The sequence below is a fragment of the Netta rufina genome (genome assembly GCF_964035555.1).
Source record: "Netta rufina genome assembly, chromosome: W".
Lineage (NCBI taxonomy): Eukaryota > Metazoa > Chordata > Aves > Anseriformes > Anatidae > Netta > Netta rufina.
In genome coordinates this window covers 15,493,919-15,513,899 of record NC_140139.1, presented here as the reverse complement: position 1 = coordinate 15,513,899, position 19,981 = coordinate 15,493,919, and the positions used below count along the sequence as shown (strand labels likewise).

At 49.9% G+C, this 19,981-nt stretch overlaps 1 protein-coding gene across 1 annotated transcript; it reads left to right on the top strand.

Moving 5' to 3' along the window:
* Positions 1-1,303: 1,303 nt before the first annotated feature.
* LOC311220867 (adenosine 5'-monophosphoramidase HINT1-like) lies at positions 1,304-11,097 on the top strand (the record flags this gene model as incomplete). Its single annotated transcript, XM_084304505.1, has 5 exons — positions 1,304-1,449; positions 9,470-9,472; positions 9,649-9,754; positions 10,459-10,649; positions 11,073-11,097. The coding sequence occupies 5 exons, from the start codon at positions 1,304-1,306 to the stop codon at positions 11,095-11,097; spliced, it is 471 nt and encodes a 156-aa protein (XP_084160631.1).
* Between the last annotated feature and the right edge of the window lie 8,884 nt (positions 11,098-19,981).

Here is a 19,981-nt window from a genome sequence, read left to right as displayed (position 1 = left end):
CACCTTGGCTTACTACCCTGCTATCAACCATAGCGGGGCTCTTGTTGTTACTTACATTAGCACTGACTTTTGGACCATGTATATTCAATCGAGCAATCACAGTTGTGAAAAGCCGATTAGAGGCAGCTCATCTTATGCTCGTGCGTGCTAAGTATGAATCTCTTGAGCAGGAGAAGGATGACGCAGAAACTTTGATGCTCAGCAAGCAAATATTGCAAAAATTCAATGAACAAAATATGTTAGAAAAAGAAACTTTGTGCATCACTTGTTTCATACACGTTATTATTAGTAATACTATTATCATAATGATTGTCTTTATTGTTATTGTTATTATTATTATTTATCTGTCTTTATCTCAACTCACGGGCTTCGCTTTCCCGTTTCCCCGTTTCTCTCCCCATCCCAGAGAGGGAGGGGAGAGGGTGAGCAAACGGCTGTGTGGTGTACTGGGGGGATATGTGGAGGATTTTAATAATTCCATGTTTTACCAGCCCAATACACTCGGTTATACAAGGAATGCAAATACCTGCGGTACCTGTTGTGGGAATAGAAACGTTGTTTTTGCAGAGTTCCGCTGTTTAGAGGGAAGGAACGTGGTACTGAGATATGCTTGCAGTGATAAGAAAGCTTAGCAGGCGACCTCGTAAAATGCAGACAACCAGACTCCTTAGGACAATTAGGTGAAAATGGCGGTGTCAAGTCAGATAAGTGAAGAAACATTACCACATCAGATAGATTGTGAACCTGGATTACCCCCTCAGTGGGGAAACGGGGGAGGGTCCTGTCATCAAAAAGCACATAAACTGTGTTTTGGAACTAGTAGGCGCGCTCTCCTGCTTGTGGGGCGCCCGCCATTGCAATCAATCGCGAGTAAATTACTACTTCACTGAGATCCTCGCCTGAGCCTAAGCTATCGGCTACGGAGTGTTTCTCGCCCTCCCTTCCAACCCAAGCCACGCTATGATTCTATGAGCGGAGCGCCTGTTCTGTGGAGCTCGTTTCCCAGCCGTGCAGGACCCAGATTCCCTCCGCGGAGCCGCCCAGCCCGTTTTCGGGCGCCCACTTCCTCCCTCCCGGTCGGCTCCCTCCGCGCCCCGAGGGCACGCGACCTCCCTGAGCGCCGATAAGCACCGGGTCGACGGGAGCGGAGCCGCCGAGAGGGCGGGGACAAGGGAAGAGGGCAGGCGAGGCAGCCAATCGAGGCGCGGGGGCGGTCGGCGGCGATCTGTCGGCCCAATGAGCGCCGCGGAGGGCCGGGCCGAGTGCGGGAAGCGAGGGGGCGTTGTACCGAGCGGGCGCCGTCATGGCCGACGGGATTGTTAGGGCGCAGGCCGCCTGGCCCGGTGGCGGCGCTGCCGCTGCTTTCGGAGCTTTCGGAGAGGTCGCCTGCAAGGGCAAGGAGGTCCCCGCCAACGTTCTCCGTGAGGATGAGCGGTCGTGGACGAGGAGGTAGCCGCGGCGTTGTTGTGCGAGTCTTTCCTTCCTTTCCTTTCCTTTCCCTCGGCCGCTCGCAGGCCCTCTGAAACGAGGGCCCGTCGCGGGTCCCGGGAGTGCGGCAGGGCGGGTGGTGGCCTTGCTGCGGGAGGGAGGGACGGACGGACGGACGGTCGGTCGGGGTCTCTCCGGCTCGTGGCGCTCTCTACTGCAGCGCCTCTAAAACGCCGCGCTTCTTCGGTGCCTGCCCCCGGGGTGCCACGGCGCGTACTGGGTCGCCGGCGCAGTCGGTCTCCTTGGGGGTTCGGACTGTATGCATATAGGCAGTGAGCATCGCAGTAGTGACCGTAATCAGTCGTTTCTGCGTAGCAGAAATGCAGGTCTTGATGCGCCTCGTGATAGCGTTCTAGAGACGCCCCGGCTCGGCTGTGCTAGGCTTTGGTTATGGCACCACCCCCACCGCGCACACGAGCGCGCGCTCTCTCCAAAGTGGCTTGTGAAAGGGAAGAATTGCAGCTTTTCCTAGCTTTCTTAAACACCTAGAAGCCAGTCAATCCCGCAGGCTGCGAGAGCTTCCCAGCTCTCATTTCCGTGCTGGAGGTGGACCGTGATAAGAGCACGCTGGCAAGGTTCACTGATGCTGGTGCGCCGCAACGTGCTAGGAACTAAGTGAGCAGCTGCTGAGAGTTATGAAAAAATTGCAGATGTTATCTGCAAGGTGTTAACTTTAAGTTAGTGTTGTTATAAATGGCTCAGGATTCAAATTAGGATTAAAATAAAAATAGGATTTATTGAAAGAATATAAAGGAATAGAGGTAAGCAAACAGCGCTGGGTGCACCGGGAGTCTCCGCTCTACCAGGACGCACACCAGTTACATCAAGCAGCTGATTTTTATGCTCCTAGACTAATACATATTCATTACTACTTCTAAAAAAATAGATTATTAAAATTAGCTTCCGGGGTGCAGTCCCTCCTACTGGAGCATGCGCAGTCTCCTCTGGGGTCTCTTCTGGGGGTCTCTAGGGGTCTTCCGTGCTGAAGGCTCGCAGTCTTCCTCTTCCCCTTTGTACTTACTGGGCACCATCCCAAGTTTACAGAACACCTTCTTCAAAACACCTTCTTCAAATCTTGTCTCCCAGCCGCTTTTCAGCTTCTTTCTCGGCCCCCCCCCTAACCAGATACCAAAGATCCACATAGTATCCCATAACAGTCACTAGTTGTTATCAGTTGTTCTGAAACTCCCAGACACACGGGTAATTAAAACATTCTTCCCCAGCCATTCACAGACACATCTATAGCAGTGTTAGAAATAGAAGTCCGGAATAACAAAAGCAAACAGGTTCATAAATTTAAGAAGTGATAAATTGGCTAGAATGAGGAACGAGGGGGAGACTGGGACACACTGCAGCTGTGGTTCAAGCATTGAATTGCCAGTGCAGGGCCCAGAGGCAGACAGGATTCAAACATTTCAAACAGAATTGTTCTTTATGGACACGAATTGTTAAAACATTCCTCACAATCCCTTATCTTCTTTTTAACATCCCCAATTCGTGTCTCTTCTGTTATTAATAACTGGATTTCATCAGTTTTTTTCTTGGAGGGTCCAATTCTTAAGCATCATAATTGACATATTCCCTTCCTTTTTTAATGAAGTTATTACCAATGTACTATTTATCACCCGGTATATTAATAATGTAAGACAAGGTATCATACAAGGTATAAACAATAACATCATTACAGCACATAACAATAAAAATAACACTCTTTTAACCCATGGTCCACCAGGCAGCCATGAAAATAAATCCCATTCCATATCCTTCCAGGTTTGTGTTTGCTCGCTCACCTCCCCCCCTTCCTTCTCTGGGATGGGAGAGAGAAATGGGAAAGTGAAGCCTGTGAGTTGAGATAAAAACAAGAAAATAATAACAATAATAATAATAACAATAATGATGATAATAGTACTACTAGTAATAATGTGTACGAAACAAGTGATGCACAATGCAATTGCTCACCACCTGCTGTCCGATGCCCAACCTAACCCCGAGCAGTCCGGCTCTCCTCCCAGCCTGCCTGCTTACAGGACAGTGAGAAGCTGAATTTGGCTTGGTCCTTGGCTTGGTGTAAGCACTGCTCTGTAACAATTAAAAACAATTAAAACACCAGCATATTATTAACATTCTTCTCATCCTAAACCAGAACATAACATTCTATCAGTTACTAGGAAGAAACACCCTTTTTATCAATCTTTAAACAGCAATTACTAAAGCTAAATTTTCCACAGACTTCTCCTTCTTGTGCTAGTAAATAATCCAAAGCTAGGCAATTTTGATACAAAGCAGTTCTCATCTTTATAACTCATTTAAATCAGTTCTCATCATTTATAACTATTTCTATTACAGCTAATAACCTAATTATTCTATTAAGTATATATACTGGGGTCCTATAGTCCCAGGATCTGTCTTCTGCCCACGTAGCTGGATCATAATAGGCAAACGCCTTCAGTCAAGGAGTTAGGCCCGCTTTCAGGGTCACTTCAGGCTTGTGTTACCGTTCGGCCTGTCAGGGTGATCCAGCTCCTGTAAAACGAATCACAATTTTATATAGGTTTAAAAAAAAAAGTTTTTTTTTTTTATGTTATTTTCTCGGGACAACCTGATCTTAGTGTGGGAGAAGTCCAGTCGAGGCCCTCTCACTCGGCAGTCAATACCCATAGGGGTTGCCTCCCTCGGTAGACCATACACACCGCAGTGGAGGGTCCTGCCCCGGTCTTGCCTTCTCCGTTTTCTCCCTTTAGGCTTGTCCCCTTTATTTAGCATCCTTCATTCATGCAGAGCCTCGTTGCCAGAATATTAGTTCTCCCTTAGCTTGAGTTTCAGTTTCCCAGGAGCGGACTCAACCCTCCAAGTTTCAGTAGTTACTGGTCCTTTTATTCTGGATGCGTGGGTCCCTTTCTGCAGTTCTCACAGCTGTTTCAGTAGTCAGTAAAACAAGGTACAGTCCCTCACATCGGGGGTTCAGTGATTCTTCCCTCCCATGGCTGCTTGTTGAAACACTTTCTTTTTTATCTTCTGACAAGTTAAATAACAGTTATCTAATTTGCTTTGCCGTATGGCCCTTTCCAGCTTCCTGTAGCAGGATTCATCTGATAGCCACGGCTACATTCACATTTGTAGCCACCTTTCAGGTTGATACAGATTTGACTACAGATACCAGGGTTTTGGCATTCATCAATACCTCCACAGTTTCTCTTGTTTACAAACTCAAACTCAGCTGGACAGTCACATTCATTTATGTTGCATTCCTTCAGGGGCTCATCACCCCAGTCCTTGCAGTCTCTCTGCTGGTTACACACTTTATTGATATCTATGCATTCTCCACTTCTGCACTTGAATTTGCCAGGTCCAGAGCACTGAATAACATTGTTTCATCAGTGCCATCCAGACAGTCTCTCACACCACTGCACTGCCTACTCCTATGGACACAGTTCCCATCTTCACATCTGAACTGGTCTGGCCTGCAGGTCCAGGAAGGGCAGTTAATTTCATCACTTCCATCCTTACAATAAGGATCTCTGTCACATCGCCACTTCTTGTAGATACATTCTTGTAGATACAAGTCACATTGTCAGGCGAAGGTGAGCAGCAGGCAGAGCGCTCCGCACCGTCACCTGTGTCACTTATACTACTCCTATTACCCATGCTGTTAGTGTCAGTGGCATCCTCCTTTTCTTTTTGCCACTGACCATTCACCACAAATGGATGAGACACATGATTACTAGTTAGGAAAGAGAGCGTAACGTCTGCTATACGGCTGCAGGCAGTGCCAGCTGCAACCTTAGGTTTGTGAAAGAGCCTGCCGGTGGTCATTTGGCAGTGTAATCTGCGTCTCTGCACTCCTGCCCTGCAATAGAGCTAAGTCGTCATTAGTAATGGTTATAACACCAATCTGGGGACTAATAGTCCTTTTTGCATTGCAAGATAAACCTTTTATAAAAAGAATGCTAGAGTGAAGCAGCACAGCCGCTGCTGCCGCTGCCTCCATGGTTACGTCAGACAGGCTGCAGGGTCCTGATGTCCGCCCCTCTGCTCTGCGCCGACTCGCCTCACGGTGAGAGTCGACTGCCGGTGTCCACTGACGCCTCTGATCTCCCGTAGCAACTCGATCTCGGATGTTCCGCAATTACTTCAATTTCCCCGCGTTTTGCAGCTTCTGTCAGGTCTATTCTTTGTCTCTCAGAGCCGTCCGTGGCTCTGCAGCGTCCCAGGGCTCTCTCCATCCAGCGGTAGTCCCTCCGTAGTTTCTCTGGTCTCCCAGCGCCGCTCCAGTCTCTCGGCGCCGCTCCAGTCTCTCGGCCTGTTCAGGTCTCAGCGAGTCCAGGTCTCGGCCTGTGCGGGCCTCATATGTTGCAGGAAGCACAGCCGAAAGCACCAGTAGAGTCAGATCATGCTCCTGCCTTGTTCTTGTCACAGTCAAAATATTTAAGAGCAAAAATAGGATACACGAGATACACAACATACACCGGGCCCATATATTAGGCACCACCACTCAAACTTGGATAAAACAGCACTTCTTTTCAGTCTGTCAAGCACTTCGTTCATCTCTGCCCACTCCCCTTGCGGAGAGTACAGAACCACGGATCGGAACTCTGCACTCGCTTTGCAGCAACGCTGCGTCTCACTCACACAGCACAATCGCATACGGAGGCCTCCAGCACATCTCATTCATACTACAGGAATATAATTTAGAATGATAACCAACCAAACCAACCAAACAAGTATTGTCTCTGACTGTGTTCTTCGTGAAGTGACTTATAACACTTTGTTTCAAACCCTTACACTTACACAAATACTTTCAACACAAAATACATACATAAAAACACATACAATTATTAACACTCCAGTTAGTATCCCTCCAGCAGCTGAAAACATACCGTTTGTCTGCAGTTTCGGGAGATCTTTGCTCCTGCGGTGAGCAGCCGAGAGTGGAGTCCCCTCCGAGCAAAACGCTCAGGGTGCACCTAGGGGTGTCCACGCTGCAGCCGATCCCACAGCCGAGCAGAGTGTCTCCTGCCTGGCTCACCAAAATGACTCACAGAAAGCTGACTCCACAATCCGTAAGATTGTAAAGTAGGTATGTTTACTCAGTTCCATGCAGCACGGGGCGGGTAGTCCCACCAAAGTCGTACACGCCTAACATGGCAAATTGCTTTAGTAAAGAGTTACATATACATAAACATTCCTATACATATACATATTCCTAACCTGTCCCTTTGTGAACAGTCCTCCTTATCTCAGACCCCTTGATTAAAATCTGAACCATGAGGTTGTTTTTGATCTGGTTCTCGGGGTCCGAGAGGCTCCTGTTATCTGGTGGTATAAGTGCAGGCACAAATGCAGCACATATTCATTCTTAATCAATTGCTCTCTAATTTCTAATTCCATTGTTTCAGCTTGCTCTTTTCCGGATCCACAGGTATTCTACTATTAATGTTTAAAGCCTGACAGACCCCGTCCTCCGTGGATCAAAATACATGGGGTCTTAAGGGTTCTTTTGGTCATTCTATCATAAAATACTGGATCATTTTCAATTTACTCTTTAATTTTCTGGGGCCCCTATTGTTCCAATTTCTAATCATTATTCATAATGGACTTTTTGGTCATATATCTGGTAATTTGCTCCCTTTCTGGTCCTTGGTCTTCGATTTTATCTGACCCATCCGGGAATTTTACTAGTGGCAATTCCCACAGCCCTTGGTTGCCCCCAGTGAGAGTGTCTTGCAGGGGGTTTAGGACCTATCACCCACCCACGTATCACTCCATTCACCAGCCCAGCCCCCCCCCGACAGGAGATTAGAACCAGTGAGAAAACAAAAAGACCTCCACGCTGACTTCAGAAGTCTCAGTTACACTCTCACACACAAACACGGGCAACCGTACCTTTACCCAACCGGACGGTATCTTACGAATCAGTCGTCTTCGTCCAGAGTCCAACCGGACGGTATCCACAAGCGTCTTCGTCTGGGATCGAACCAGACGGTATCCAAACGACTGTCGTCTTCATCCGGTTCGATTCCGGACACCGGAATCCAACCGAACGGTATCCAAACGACCCTGTCGTCTTCGTCCGGATCTTCGCGCGCAGAATTACGGGCACAAAAACACAGCCGGCAAGGGAGCTCAAAAAAAATCAAATTCTTTGCTTACCTTTATTCAGGTTCAGGATGGCATTAGTCCCGATCTGAGTCAAACAGGAGCCACCAACTGGTGGGGCGCCCCTCCTAGATTAAATCAGAATTCAGGAACTATAGCCATCCCGGACGAGCCCCCAAATTGTTATAAATGGCTCAGGATTCAAATTAGGATTAAAATAAAAATAGGATTTATTGAAAGAATATAAAGGAATAGAGGTAAGCAAACAGCGCTGGGTGCACCGGGAGTCTCCGCTCTACCAGGACGCACACCAGTTACATCAAGCAGCTGATTTTTATGCTTCTAGACTAATACATATTCATTACTACTTCTAAAAAAATAGATTATTAAAATTAGCTTCCGGGGTGCAGTCCCTCCTACTGGAGCATGCGCAGTCTCCTCTGGGGTCTCTTCTGGGGGTCTCTAGGGGTCTTCCGTGCTGAAGGCTCGCAGTCTTCCTCTTCCCCTTTGTACTTACTGGGCACCATCCCAAGTTTACAGAACACCTTCTTCAAAACACCTTCTTCAAATCTTGTCTCCCAGCCGCTTTTCAGCTTCTTTCTCGGCCCCCCCCTAACCAGATACCAAAGATCCACATAGTATCCCATAACAGTCACTAGTTGTTATCAGTTGTTCTGAAACTCCCAGACACACGGGTAATTAAAACATTCTTCCCCAGCCATTCACAGACACATCTATAGCAGTGTTAGAAATAGAAGTCCGGAATAACAAAAGCAAACAGGTTCATAAATTTAAGAAGTGATAAATTGGCTAGAATGAGGAACGAGGGGGAGACTGGGACACACTGCAGCTGTGGTTCAAGCATTGAATTGCCAGTGCAGGGCCCAGAGGCAGACAGGATTCAAACATTTCAAACAGAATTGTTCTTTATGGACACGAATTGTTAAAACATTCCTCACAGTGTCCAGCATAACCGTTGTTGCTGTTTTTAAGTTTGAAATGCTAAAGATAGGACAGTTAGGGATTTCCTCTGCTTCTGACGGCAGGGTTTATCTGCAGCGTGGAAAACAGGCCCTTAGTGAAAGGGGCTGCGTTGCCCGCTCTGCGTGCTGACTCGTAGAATGGTTTGGCTTGGAAGGCACCCTTAAAGATCATCTAGCCCAACCCGCCTGCCGCGGTCAGGGACGTGTTTCACTAGATCGGGTTGCTCAAAGCGTTGACGCGTTGCTTGGAACAGCGCTTTCTTAATAGGTCTCGGTAATGTTGCAGCTGCCGCCCGTTTGGAGTATTGGAAGCGTTCAACTGCTCTCCGGAAACCGTGCTTGCGGTAGCGCCCCGCCTTTACGAAAGGGCGCGTTTCCTGTCTCCTTCGTGGTGAAGGCTGCGCGAGGAGTGTGCGTGTGTGTGTGTGTGTGTGCGCACGCGCGTCTGTTTTGACTCGGCCGTACTGGCTGCAGCAACGTATGTAACCTGAACGCTGTGCTTGATTGGAGAACCAGGCCGTTAACTTGAGTCTGATGAGTGACTTGAGAGCAGACAACCTACTCTGACCGCTCTTAGTGCGACGCGTTTCCTGGAGGACGAATTAGTTGCAGTTTCTCGCTTGGTCTTAATGGTTTCCTACAGGTTGGTGGTATTCGTGTTTCGAAGGTGATGCCTTGGCCTCGGTCTGGGGGTGTCTGACGTCGGTCCGGCCGTAACGGGCTAATTTGGAACGTTCCTTCCCCTGAGTACGTGGCGTTCTCGAGGACGGAGAGTTAATACGGCCTCAGCCGGATTACTCCAGGTTCTTTGAAGATGCCTTCCTGCCTCTGGCCGAGGCAATATTTGGACATAACCGAAGGACAGTTAGCCATTGTTTGCCGCTTGTGTGTCTTGTGCGTAGAAGGTAGAGAACTTTGCCTATTCAAAGCTCGCTTAAGAAGAATCGCTGTTTTGTCGTGCGCGTTTGGGGCGCCTGATAATCTGCTTCGGTAGGACGAGTTCAGTGGGGCATAGTGATTTGCTTAAGCTGTTGCCTTTCTCTGAAGCCGACTACGTTTTAACTGTTTACTCTTCCTCCAGTGCCTTGCGTTCCGTGATAGTTCGCCTCAGGCTCCAGTGTTTTTTCCTAGTCCTTCCTGAGAAGGCAGTTGTCCGGTTATGTGAAGCAGACGATTCTGGCGGACCCGTGAGTACTGTGGGAGCTTTCTGTTTGCTAGGCTGGCTGTACCTGTAACAGGTTTGTAACTTCCTAGACTCTTTCCCGTCCCCTCTTTTCCTCTGGGTGTTGCAGAGGGGCGCACAGTAGGCTATTTGGGGTTGTCCGATGCTGTAGTCTTTCGCCTCTAGCTTGTAATGGAGTTGAGCTTTTTGACTGAGAGCAGTGATATAAAGCGATGCTCGTCTCCAGCTACGCGCTTGCAGTGCAAAAAGCAGCGTTGTTCCGGCGTGCGGTCTGATGCCCGTTTTCACGGTTTCCGGACAGCGGGGGTGGTGCCTTGACTATGCAGAAGAGGGCTTGGGGTTTGGGCAGGTCAGAGGCGAGGAAAGGGAAAGCTGGTTGAGCGGCGCTTGGGTGTTTGTTTCGCTGTTAGCTATGCAAGTCAAGTTCCAAGGCTCTGTGAGCCCACGCAAGAGAAAAGGCACCGTGAAGCTTTTATTTTCCGCCAGAGTGGCTTACGTTGCCCGAAGCTATGACGGGGGCTTTAAGCCCCAAGACAAATTCAGCTTCTGTGACTGTTTGGTAGTCTGTTACTGTCTAGAGGGTAATTCAAAGAGCAGCGGTTGAATTGTGAAGGATTAGCTAACCATGTTCTGTGGGTGGTTCTCCGCTCGCGTTCATTCTGTGCGTCGTGGCACAGCACGTTAGGTGACGTTATTTCCTTTTTCCAGCTTCTTGGGCGTTTCGTGGTTGTTGGCAAGAAGTGTGCTGTTAACCTGGACCTGACCAATGGATTCCGGATGGCTGTGAATGCCCACCCTCGGGCCCTTCAGACTATCGTGTACATCTACGTATTCTGGGTGGCGGTCAGTTGGGCCGGCCTCGCGGCTAAGGTTTTTGCACCGCAGGCGTCACTGCACGCGTACGGGTCGCCGCCGAATAGGTTTCATATGTTGCCCATCAGTCTAGCCCCTGTTGAGGTTTGATTTATTATTTTTTTTGGACGGCTGTCTGTGGAGGGTAATAAAGAGCTTTTGAGCAGCATTTGCACAATAAAGATGGAGCATGGGGATATCACCTCTGTCTTGCGTGTCTTACCGATGGAAATAGTTCCGCAAGTTAAAACGGCGTCTCCCTGGAGCGCACGTGTGTAGAATGTTTTGGTCCGTTGACAGTGTCGTGTAGGTGGTGGTTTGCCCATTCATTTGGAACGCGAAGCTAGAAGCGCTCGGCGGTCCTGTGGGTCTCCGTCTTCCTAAGACGATCTAGGATGTGCTGTGTGTTTGAGGCCTTGCTATCTTCCCCCTGCTCCCGAATAAAAGCGTGCCCTTTTATTGCGAAATAGCCGTGTTGAGGACTGGCAGATGTAGAACCAGAGAAGAATAAGGTTGGAAGAAAGCTTCCAGGCATTGTCTGTTGTCTGCCCCTGTCCCGAGGAGGAGGCAGAATAAACTCTACCGGGTGTAATTTCTGACAGGTGCTTGTCAGCCTGTTCTTGACTACCCTAGGAGTTTTGCTACCGCTTTCTTTTCGGTCCTCCTCGTGGGTTTCGCAACTTTGAGAAGGAATTCCTCCCACAGGATGTAGAAGGCTCTGGGATGCTTGAGTCGGCTTCTGATAAGTTCGAGACTCGGCTGCCGTTCTCTTTATTTTTTTTGTGTTTATTTTTAGTGTCTTTTTTTTTTTTCCCTAAACGAAGTCCGTTGTTCAGTAACTAGAAGAAGGATTAGCTAAAGGCACCATAAGGCTTTTAAATGCGATCACCTCTCGTGCTTTGTTAGACCTCTGGCTTCGCTCTGCTCCTTGTTTAATCGCGATTACATTCAAGGCTTACTGGAGCGTGGGAACGTTAAAATGCTATTAAATACTCTTAGTGTTTGAAACTTGCTAAATGAAATGATTTTTGTGACTCCGTTCCTCATAAAGAAACTTGATTCGTTAGCCAACCACTAGAACAGGCTGCCCAGAGCTGCATCCAGCCTGGCCTTGAACGCCCCCAGGGATGGGGCATCCACGACCTCCCTGGGCAACCCGTTCCAGTGCCTCACCACCCTCTGAGTGAAAAACTTTCTCCTAATATCTAACCTAAATCTCCCCTGTCTTAGTTTAAAACCATTCCCCCTTGTCCTATATGATCCTTCCTTGATAATAATGATTATTATTATTAATTAAACAATTTAACTAAAGGGGAAAAGAAAGGGGGAAAGGGGAAAAAGGAAAAAAACAAAACAAAGGCTACGTGGAAGTAGTGCAGAGGAAAGAAATTACTCTCTACTTCCCACAAATGAGCGATGCTTGACCACGTCCTCGAAGCAGGGCCTCAACGTGCGTAGCCGGTGTTTGGGAGGAAGACCGACGTTTTCACAACGAGAGCCCAGCCTTCCCCTCTTCTTCCTGTTTCCACCTTTTATTGCTGAGTGTGACATCATACGGTATGGAATATCCCTTTGGTTGGTTGAAGTCAGCTGCCCTGGTGATGTTTGTCTTCTTGCTTTTTTGCCCACCCCCTAGGAGGGTTAGAGAGAGTCCTGATGCTGTGCCAGCGCTGCTCGGCAGTAGACGCAACACTGGTGTGATACCACTGCTGTTCTAGCTACAAGTGCAGAGCACAGCACTGTATGGGCTGCTGCAGGGAAAGTTAACGTCCCAGCCAGACCCAGTACAGGCCGTTGCCCCTTGTCCTATCCCCACTAACCACTGCACAGAGGGTGGCGAAATCCCACTGTCTCCCACGCTGAAGATATTTGTAAACATTGATAAGATCCCCTCTCAGTCTTCTCTTCTCCAGGCTGAACAGACCCAGGTCTCTCAGTCTTTGCTCATAGGGAAGATGCTCCAGGCCCCGTATCATCTTTGTTGCCCTCCGCTGGACTCTTTCCAGGAGATCCTTGTCTTTTTTTGTACCGGGGAGCCCAGAAGTGGACACAGTACTCCAGGTGAGGCCTGCCCAGGGCAGAGTAGAGGGGGGGATCACCTCCCTTGACCTGCTGGCCACGCTTCTTTTAATGCACGCCAGGATCCCATTGGCCTTCTTGGCCACCAGGGCGCACTGCTGGCTTGTGGTCAACCTGTCGTCCACCAGGACCCGCAGGTCCTTCTCCGCAGAGCTCCTCTCCAGCAGGTCATCCCCCAGCCTGTACTGATACATGCAGTTGTTCCTTCCCAGGTGCAGGACTCTACACTTGCTCTTGTTAAACTTCATTTGGTTTCTTCCCGCCCAGGTCTCGCTGAATGGCAGCACAGCCTTCTGGCGTGTCGGCCACTCCTCCCAGCTTTGTATCATCGGCGTACTTGCGGAGGGTGGACACTATTCCCTCATCAAGGTCGTCGATGAAGATGTTGAACAAGACCGGACCCAGCACCGACCCCTGGGGAACACCGCTAGTCACAGATCTCCAGCCGGACTCTGCGCCACCGATCGCCACCCTCTGAGCTCGGCCAGTCAGCCAGTTCTCAACCCACCTTACCGTCCACTTGTCTATCCCACGCCTTCTCAGCTTTGCTAGCAGGATGTCGTGGGAGACAGTGTCAAAAGCCTTGCTAAAGTCAAGGTAGATGACGTCCACTGCTCTCCCTCCATCAACCCAGCTGGTGATGCCATCATAGAAGGCTACAAGGTTGGTCGAGCACGATTTCCCCTTGGTGAATCCATGCTGACTACTCCTCATAACTTTCTTCTCTTCCAGTGGCTTGGAGATGGCATCCGGAACAAGCTGTTCCAACAGCTTTCCAGGGACAGAGGTGAGACTGACCTTTCCAAGAGCTCCACATCCTTCTTGTGCTGGGGGCCCCAGGCCTGCACGCAGTATTCCGGGTGGGGTCTCCCAAGAGCAGGGTAGAGGGGGAGAATCTCCTCCCTCTCCCTGCTGGTCACCCCTTTTTTAATGCAGCCCAGGACTTAGTTGGCCTTCCGGGCTGCAAGCGTGCGCTGCTGGCTCACGTCCAGCTTCTCGTCCATCAGGACCCCCAAGTCCTTCTCCGCGGGGCTGCTCTGAAGTTCTTCTTCTCCCAGCCTATAGAGATACCTAGGATTGCCCCAGCCCAAGGTCAACGCCTTGCACTTATGGCATCCCTTCCCTCTATTGTATCGACTGCACCGCTCAGCTTGGTGTCATCTGCAAACTTGCGCGATTCCGTCGTCTATGCCATTGCTAAGGGTGTTGAAGAGCACCGGTCCCGAGCCCGACCCCTGAGGGACGCCACTTGTGACCGGCCTCCGGCCAGACATAGAGCCGTTGGCCACAACCCTTTGGCCGCGACCAGCCAACCAATTCTTTATCCACCCAACAGTCCATCCTTCAAAGCCCTACCTCTGCAATTTAGAGAGAAGAATGTGGTGAGGGACCACATCAAAGGCTTTGCTCGGTCCAGGTAGCATATCCTATCCCAGGACTGGTTTCAGCCGTAAACAACAAACAGTTATGAAGAGAGATGTAGCTTTGTAAATATTTTTGTTGCCTTGGGTGAATTGGTGTCTGGTCACATTGATTGGCCCACGTGGTAGCTGGGAGATGGCCGACGGGGAGGACTGAGATGTTAAAGCTGCCTGTGGTTGCCCGCCCCCAGCCCCGTCCCCGTGGGCCATCCCGATGGCAGTAGCGCCCGCCTGGAAGCTCAAACTGAAGCGAGCGTATTCTGATGTCATTACCCTCCAAGCCTGTCAGAGAGGCAGAAGCGCTGTGGCCTCCTCAGGCAGGAACTGCACGTGTGGGGACGGCCGCGTCCCTGCCGCCGTGTCGGGCCAGTTTGAGCTCCGCTCTCCGTGCGGCTGCAGGGCACCGCGGACCACGCTTGGGCAGCCTTGGGGGGCGCTGCCTAGTTTTCCAGAAGCTTCCTCCCCAGCTGAGCAGAAACCCAGTTGTGATGTGTCAGGGCTGAGCGCAGGCTTTGTATTCCTTCCCGCCACCCCCTGCACGGGAGGTGCAGCTTTCCCCCTCGGAAACACCAGCAGTTGAAGTGGGGCTCTCAGGGAAGGTTGTGGAGCAAGTTCTGAAAAGGTAAGGCCTGCCCTGGCAAAAGCGGGGATTTGCCTGCAGGGAGCAGCGCCCAAAAGCCACCAGCGCGTTTGGGGTGGAGCTGATAGGGTCATAAATAACGCTTGGGGCTACGAGCGTGAGGTCCCGCATCTGGTCCGGGGCAATCCTAAGCACAAATCCAGGCTGGGCGGAGAATGGATTGAGAGCAGCTCTGAGGAGAAGGGCCTGGGGGCGTTGGTTGATGAGAAGCTCGTCAACCGGAGCCGGCAATGCAACGTGCGCTTGCAGCCCGGAAAGCCAACCGTATCCTGGGCCGCATCAAAAGGAGTGTGGCCGGCAGGTGGAGGGAGGTGATTCTCCCTCTCTGCTGCTGTGCTCTTGTGAGGCCCCACCTAGAGTAAGTACTGTGTTCAGCTCTGGGGTCCCCAGCACAAGAAGGACGTGGACGTACTAGAAGGCGTCCAGAGGAGGGCCACGAAGATGACCGGGGGCTGGGGCACCTCTCCTAGGAAGGCAGGCTGAGGGAGTTGGGGTGGTTCGGCCTGGAGAAGAGAAGGCGCCGGGGACACCTTGGAGGGGCCTTCCAGTACCTAAAGGGGGGGGGGGCCCTGCAGGAAAGCTGGGGAGGGACTCTTTGCCAGGGAGAGGAGCGATAGGGCCAGGAGTAATGGTTTTGAAGTCAGAGAGGGTAGACTTAGGTTGGATAGTTGGAAGCGATTCTTTCCTGAGAGGGGGGTGAGGCACTGGAACGGGTTGCCCAGAGAAGTGGTGGATGCCCTGTCCCTGGACGTGTTTAAGGCCAGGTTGGATGGGGCTTTGAGCAACCTGGTCTAGTGGAAGGTGTCCCTGCCCAGGGCGGGGGGGGGGGGTTGGAATTAGGTGATCTTTAAGTAAGGTCCCTGGATTACCCCCTCAGTGGGGAAACAGGGGAGGGTCCTGTCATCAAAAAGCATATAAACTGTGTTTTGGAACTAGTAGGTGCGCTCTCCTGCTTGTGGGGCGCCCGCAATTGCAATCAATCGTGAGTAAATTACTACTTCACTGAGATCCTCGCCTGAGCCTAAGTTATTGGCTACGGAGTGTTTCTCGCAATTTGGGGGCTCGTCCGGGATCCAGTCACCTACCGGGGAGCCCCACCGCCGCAGCAGGAGGAAAGCATGCCCCGCTGATTTCAACGGTCCTGTGCATCGACGGTGGCGGTTCTGCGGAGAGCTGACAGAGGGCCCGAGACTGATTAAAGAGGCGGGATCCGTGAAGTACTGGGAAAGAGAAGAAGGTAGGCACTCCGGGTTTGCTAATTGATCCGGTAACTCTGTGCACAGACCAAGGTAAGAAGTGTTAAGTATTGCCTTGGGGGTTGGGTGAGACTCTGCGTGATGTGTGATTGAGACGTACTTTTGTACGAAGCGAGTGTGGAGTCCTGATCCGCGGTTCCGTGGCTCCGTGAGGGACGCGGCCGGAGACGGACGAAGCGTGAGATAAGGGAGAGAAAGGAAGAGTCTCGGGAAATTTGGTGTACGGTAAGCCCTTGCGCAGGGAAGTGCTTGGCAGTACACCCTCATTTTCCAGAATCGGAACGTTAGTGTGAGGTACCCTGCAGGAGGGAAATTTCTGTAGCAGCACGCTGACAAGGGCTAGGAAAAATGGGAAATATCCCTGGGGGAGTGCCTACCAACAGTTCTTCCTGAAGAATGATAAGAAATTGGAAACGTAATCCCAAAATTAGAGGAGATTGTAGAAGGGGAGAAAAAAAAAATTAAATATTGTGTATCAGTCTGGACAAAAGAACCAATTAAGGAAACAGCAGTATTTTGGCCAAAATATGGGTCTGATGAAAATTCAGGCTTTACGTTTATGTGTAAACAATAAGCTTCCTTTTTCGGAGAAGGAGCCAAGTTATGCTCCCTATAATCCTAATATTGTACCCGTGGCAGCAGCAGTCACTCCAGGAAGGGAGACAGGGACTGTAGTTAACACTGTCCCTAAGGAAGGATCGTACTCTAGGCTCTGTCAAGAATTAGAACAAGGTAGAAGATATATTGAGAATTTTGCCTTCCCTGGCACTAACAGTACTAACACTAACGGTGTATCCTCTTAGGTGAACTACCCCCCCTCCTTAGCAGCAGAGAGGTTAGGACTTTTAAGAAGGAGAGGAAGTCTTTATTCGAGGACCCCAACAGCCTAGCTGAACAATTAGACCAGTTCCTAGGACCTGACTTATACTCTTGGGGGAGGGAATTATGCCTATAAGTATGTTGTTTACAGGGAAAGAGATGGGAATGATCAGGAGGAGAGCTGCTATACAAGAATGGGAAAGAGCTCATCCTCCAGGACCAGGGGTACTACCGGCAGAGCAGAAATACCCACTTGCCAATCCTGGCTGGAGTAAGGATAGTGTGCAACACAGAAATCATATGAGAGACTTGGGGTCAGAATGAGAAAGTACTCGGGGATGAGTCCCGAGGACCCGGTATCCCAAGGGCTCTTGAAAGTTCATTGTGTGATTAAAGCCTGGCAAGATATGCAGAAAATGCTCCAGAAGGTGGGGGGATGTAGTGAACAGTCACTGGGGGACCCTCCTGCGGGAGGCCCTGGAGGTGTGTGTCCGGAGGGGAGATGAGAAGGAAAAGCAGAGAGCGAAACTAATGGTATTGACAGTGCAGCGGGTAGTGAGGCAGAGGGTTGGAGAAAGAGGAAGAAAATCTTCAGGGGGAGTCAGGGCCAGGATGGAAAGGAGAGGAAGAGAGATGAAGGAATGGCAGGCAAAGAAGGCTGCCTGTGTTGTGGCCTGAATCCTAGCAGGGACAGGCTTTGATAAGATGTTTTAAGTGTGACCAAGGATTCCCAGGGGATGCAATGTGTGATTACATTGTACCAAGAAAAGACTGCCTGGGGAAATGAGGCCTGTAAGTCTCTCTTTGCTGTTCCTTGTGTGATAGCAACATTGCGGTTCCCCCTGCATTCTCTACAGCTATAGGTAACCATACAGCTTGCCTCTCACGGCAGGGTGTGAGTGCTACCCAGCATCTGGGAGAATTTGCCTTGTGCTACCAAGGACTTGATGGGAAACTGCTCAAGACTTGAGATCCCCACCCAGGGCAGATCTCTGGTGGTACGGTGGAGGGAAGATCTTACGGTCCACCCTACCATATAACTGGGGAGGCACTTGTGCGCTTGTTCGTTTAGCTATACCCTTCACCCTGGCATTTGAAAGAGAAACATCACAAATACCCAGAAGAAGTTAAAGAAGCTTAGGAGTATCATTCGATGACAGAGTATACGTAGATTCTATTGGGGTGCCTAGAGGAGTTTCCGATGAACAGAAAGCCAGGAATCAAATTGCTGCAGGGTTTGAGTCACTGTTCTGGTGGGTAACGATCGATAAGAATGTGGATTGGATTAATTATATTTATTCTAATCAGCAGAGAGTCATAAATTATACAAGGGATGCGATGAGAGGAATTGCCGAACAACTAGATGGCACCAGCAAAATGGCTTGGGAAAACAGAACATCATTAGGTATGATGCTCGCGGAGGAAGGAGGTGGGGTGTGTGTGTGTGATACTGAGCAACCATTGTTGCACTCTTACACCCAGCAATACTGCCCCAGATGGCTCAATAACTAGAGCATTGCAAGGGCTTACCACCCTTGCCAGTGAATTGGCAGAAAAAGTAGGCATATTTACATCCTTGATCGTAGTTGTAGGAGTTTTGACAGCCATTGGTTGCTGCATTATCCCCCGTGTAAGAGGACTAGTACAGTGGTTAACTGAAACCGCACTATTGAAACAAATGACCATGGAGCCACCACCTTACTCAGATAAGGTGATAATGAGGAGATGGAAAGCAAAGAAAGCGAAGGAGAAGACGAAATCTACCAAATTACACCTTAGAGAAAGGTTTTTCAAAAATCAACGGTTTATAAAGAAGAAAAGGGGGGAATTGTCATTTATAACAGTTGGGGGCTCGTCCGGGATGGCTTTGGTTCCTGAATTCTGATTTGATCTAGGAGAGGCGCCTCACCATTTGGTGGCTCCTGTTCGAGTCAGGTCGGGACTAATGGCATCTTGAACCTGAATAAAGGTAAGCAAAGAATTTGATTTTGTTACGAGCTCCCTTGCCGGCTGCAGCACTGTATTTTGCCCGTAATTCTGCGCGCGAAGATCCGAACGAAGACGACGGAGTCGTAAGCATTTAAGGCGTATACCGTTTGGTTGGGTGGGATTCGGTTGCCTGCGTGTGTAAGAGTGTGACTGAGACGGAACTTAGTTCCGAAGCGAGTGTGGAGGTCTTCTAACCGCGGCTCCAGTCTCCCGCGAGGGACTTGGCCGGTGAAGGACCGAAGCGATTCCTATAGGATTCGTGGGTGGGTGATAGGTCCTGAACCCCCTGCAAGACACTCTTACTAAGGTAACCAAGGGCTGTGGGAATTGCCATAGTAAAATTCCTAGATGGGTCAGACAGAACTGAAGACCAAGGACCAGAAGAAAGGGAGCAAATTACCAGACATACCACCGGAAAGTCCATTAGGAATAATGATTAGCGGACGCCCCTAGGTGCAGCCTGAGTGTTTTGCTCGGAGGGGACTCCGCTCTCGGCCGCTCACCGCAGGAGCAGACAAAGGCCTCCTGAAGCTGCGGACAAGCGGTATGTTTTCAGCTGCTGGAGGGATACTAACTGGAGTGTTAATAATTGTATGTCTTATTCTTAAACGTGCAGGTATTTTGTGTTGAAAGCGTTTGTGTAAGGGTTTGAAACCAAGTGGAATGAGTCACTCCACGAAGAACACAGTCAGAGGCAATACTTGTTTGGTTGGTTATCATTCTAAATTATATTCTTGTGGTATGAATGAGATGTGCTAGAGGCCTCTCTGTGTGATTGCATGATTGTGCTGTGGGAGTGAGACGCAGCGTCGCTGCGAAGCGAGTGCGGAGTTCCGATCCGCGGTTCCGTGTTCTCCGTGAGGGGAGCGGCCGGAGACGAACGAAGTGCGTGACAGACTGAAAAGAAGTGCTGTTTTATCCAAGTGTTGATTGGTGGTGCCCAATATGTGGGCCTGGCAGTGTATCTTGTGATCCTATTTTTGCTCTTAAATGCTTTGAGTGTGACAAGAAAAAAGGCGGGAGCATTATCTAAGTAACTAACAGTTTAGAAGCCTTGGTGTATTTGCTGTGGTGTTTGGTCAGTTTCCCAAGTACTGGAGAGGGGGAGGGGGCTGACTGATTATCGAAGCGGTAGAACGGAGAGAGTCATTTCTTTGGTGGTTCGGGTTTGAGCC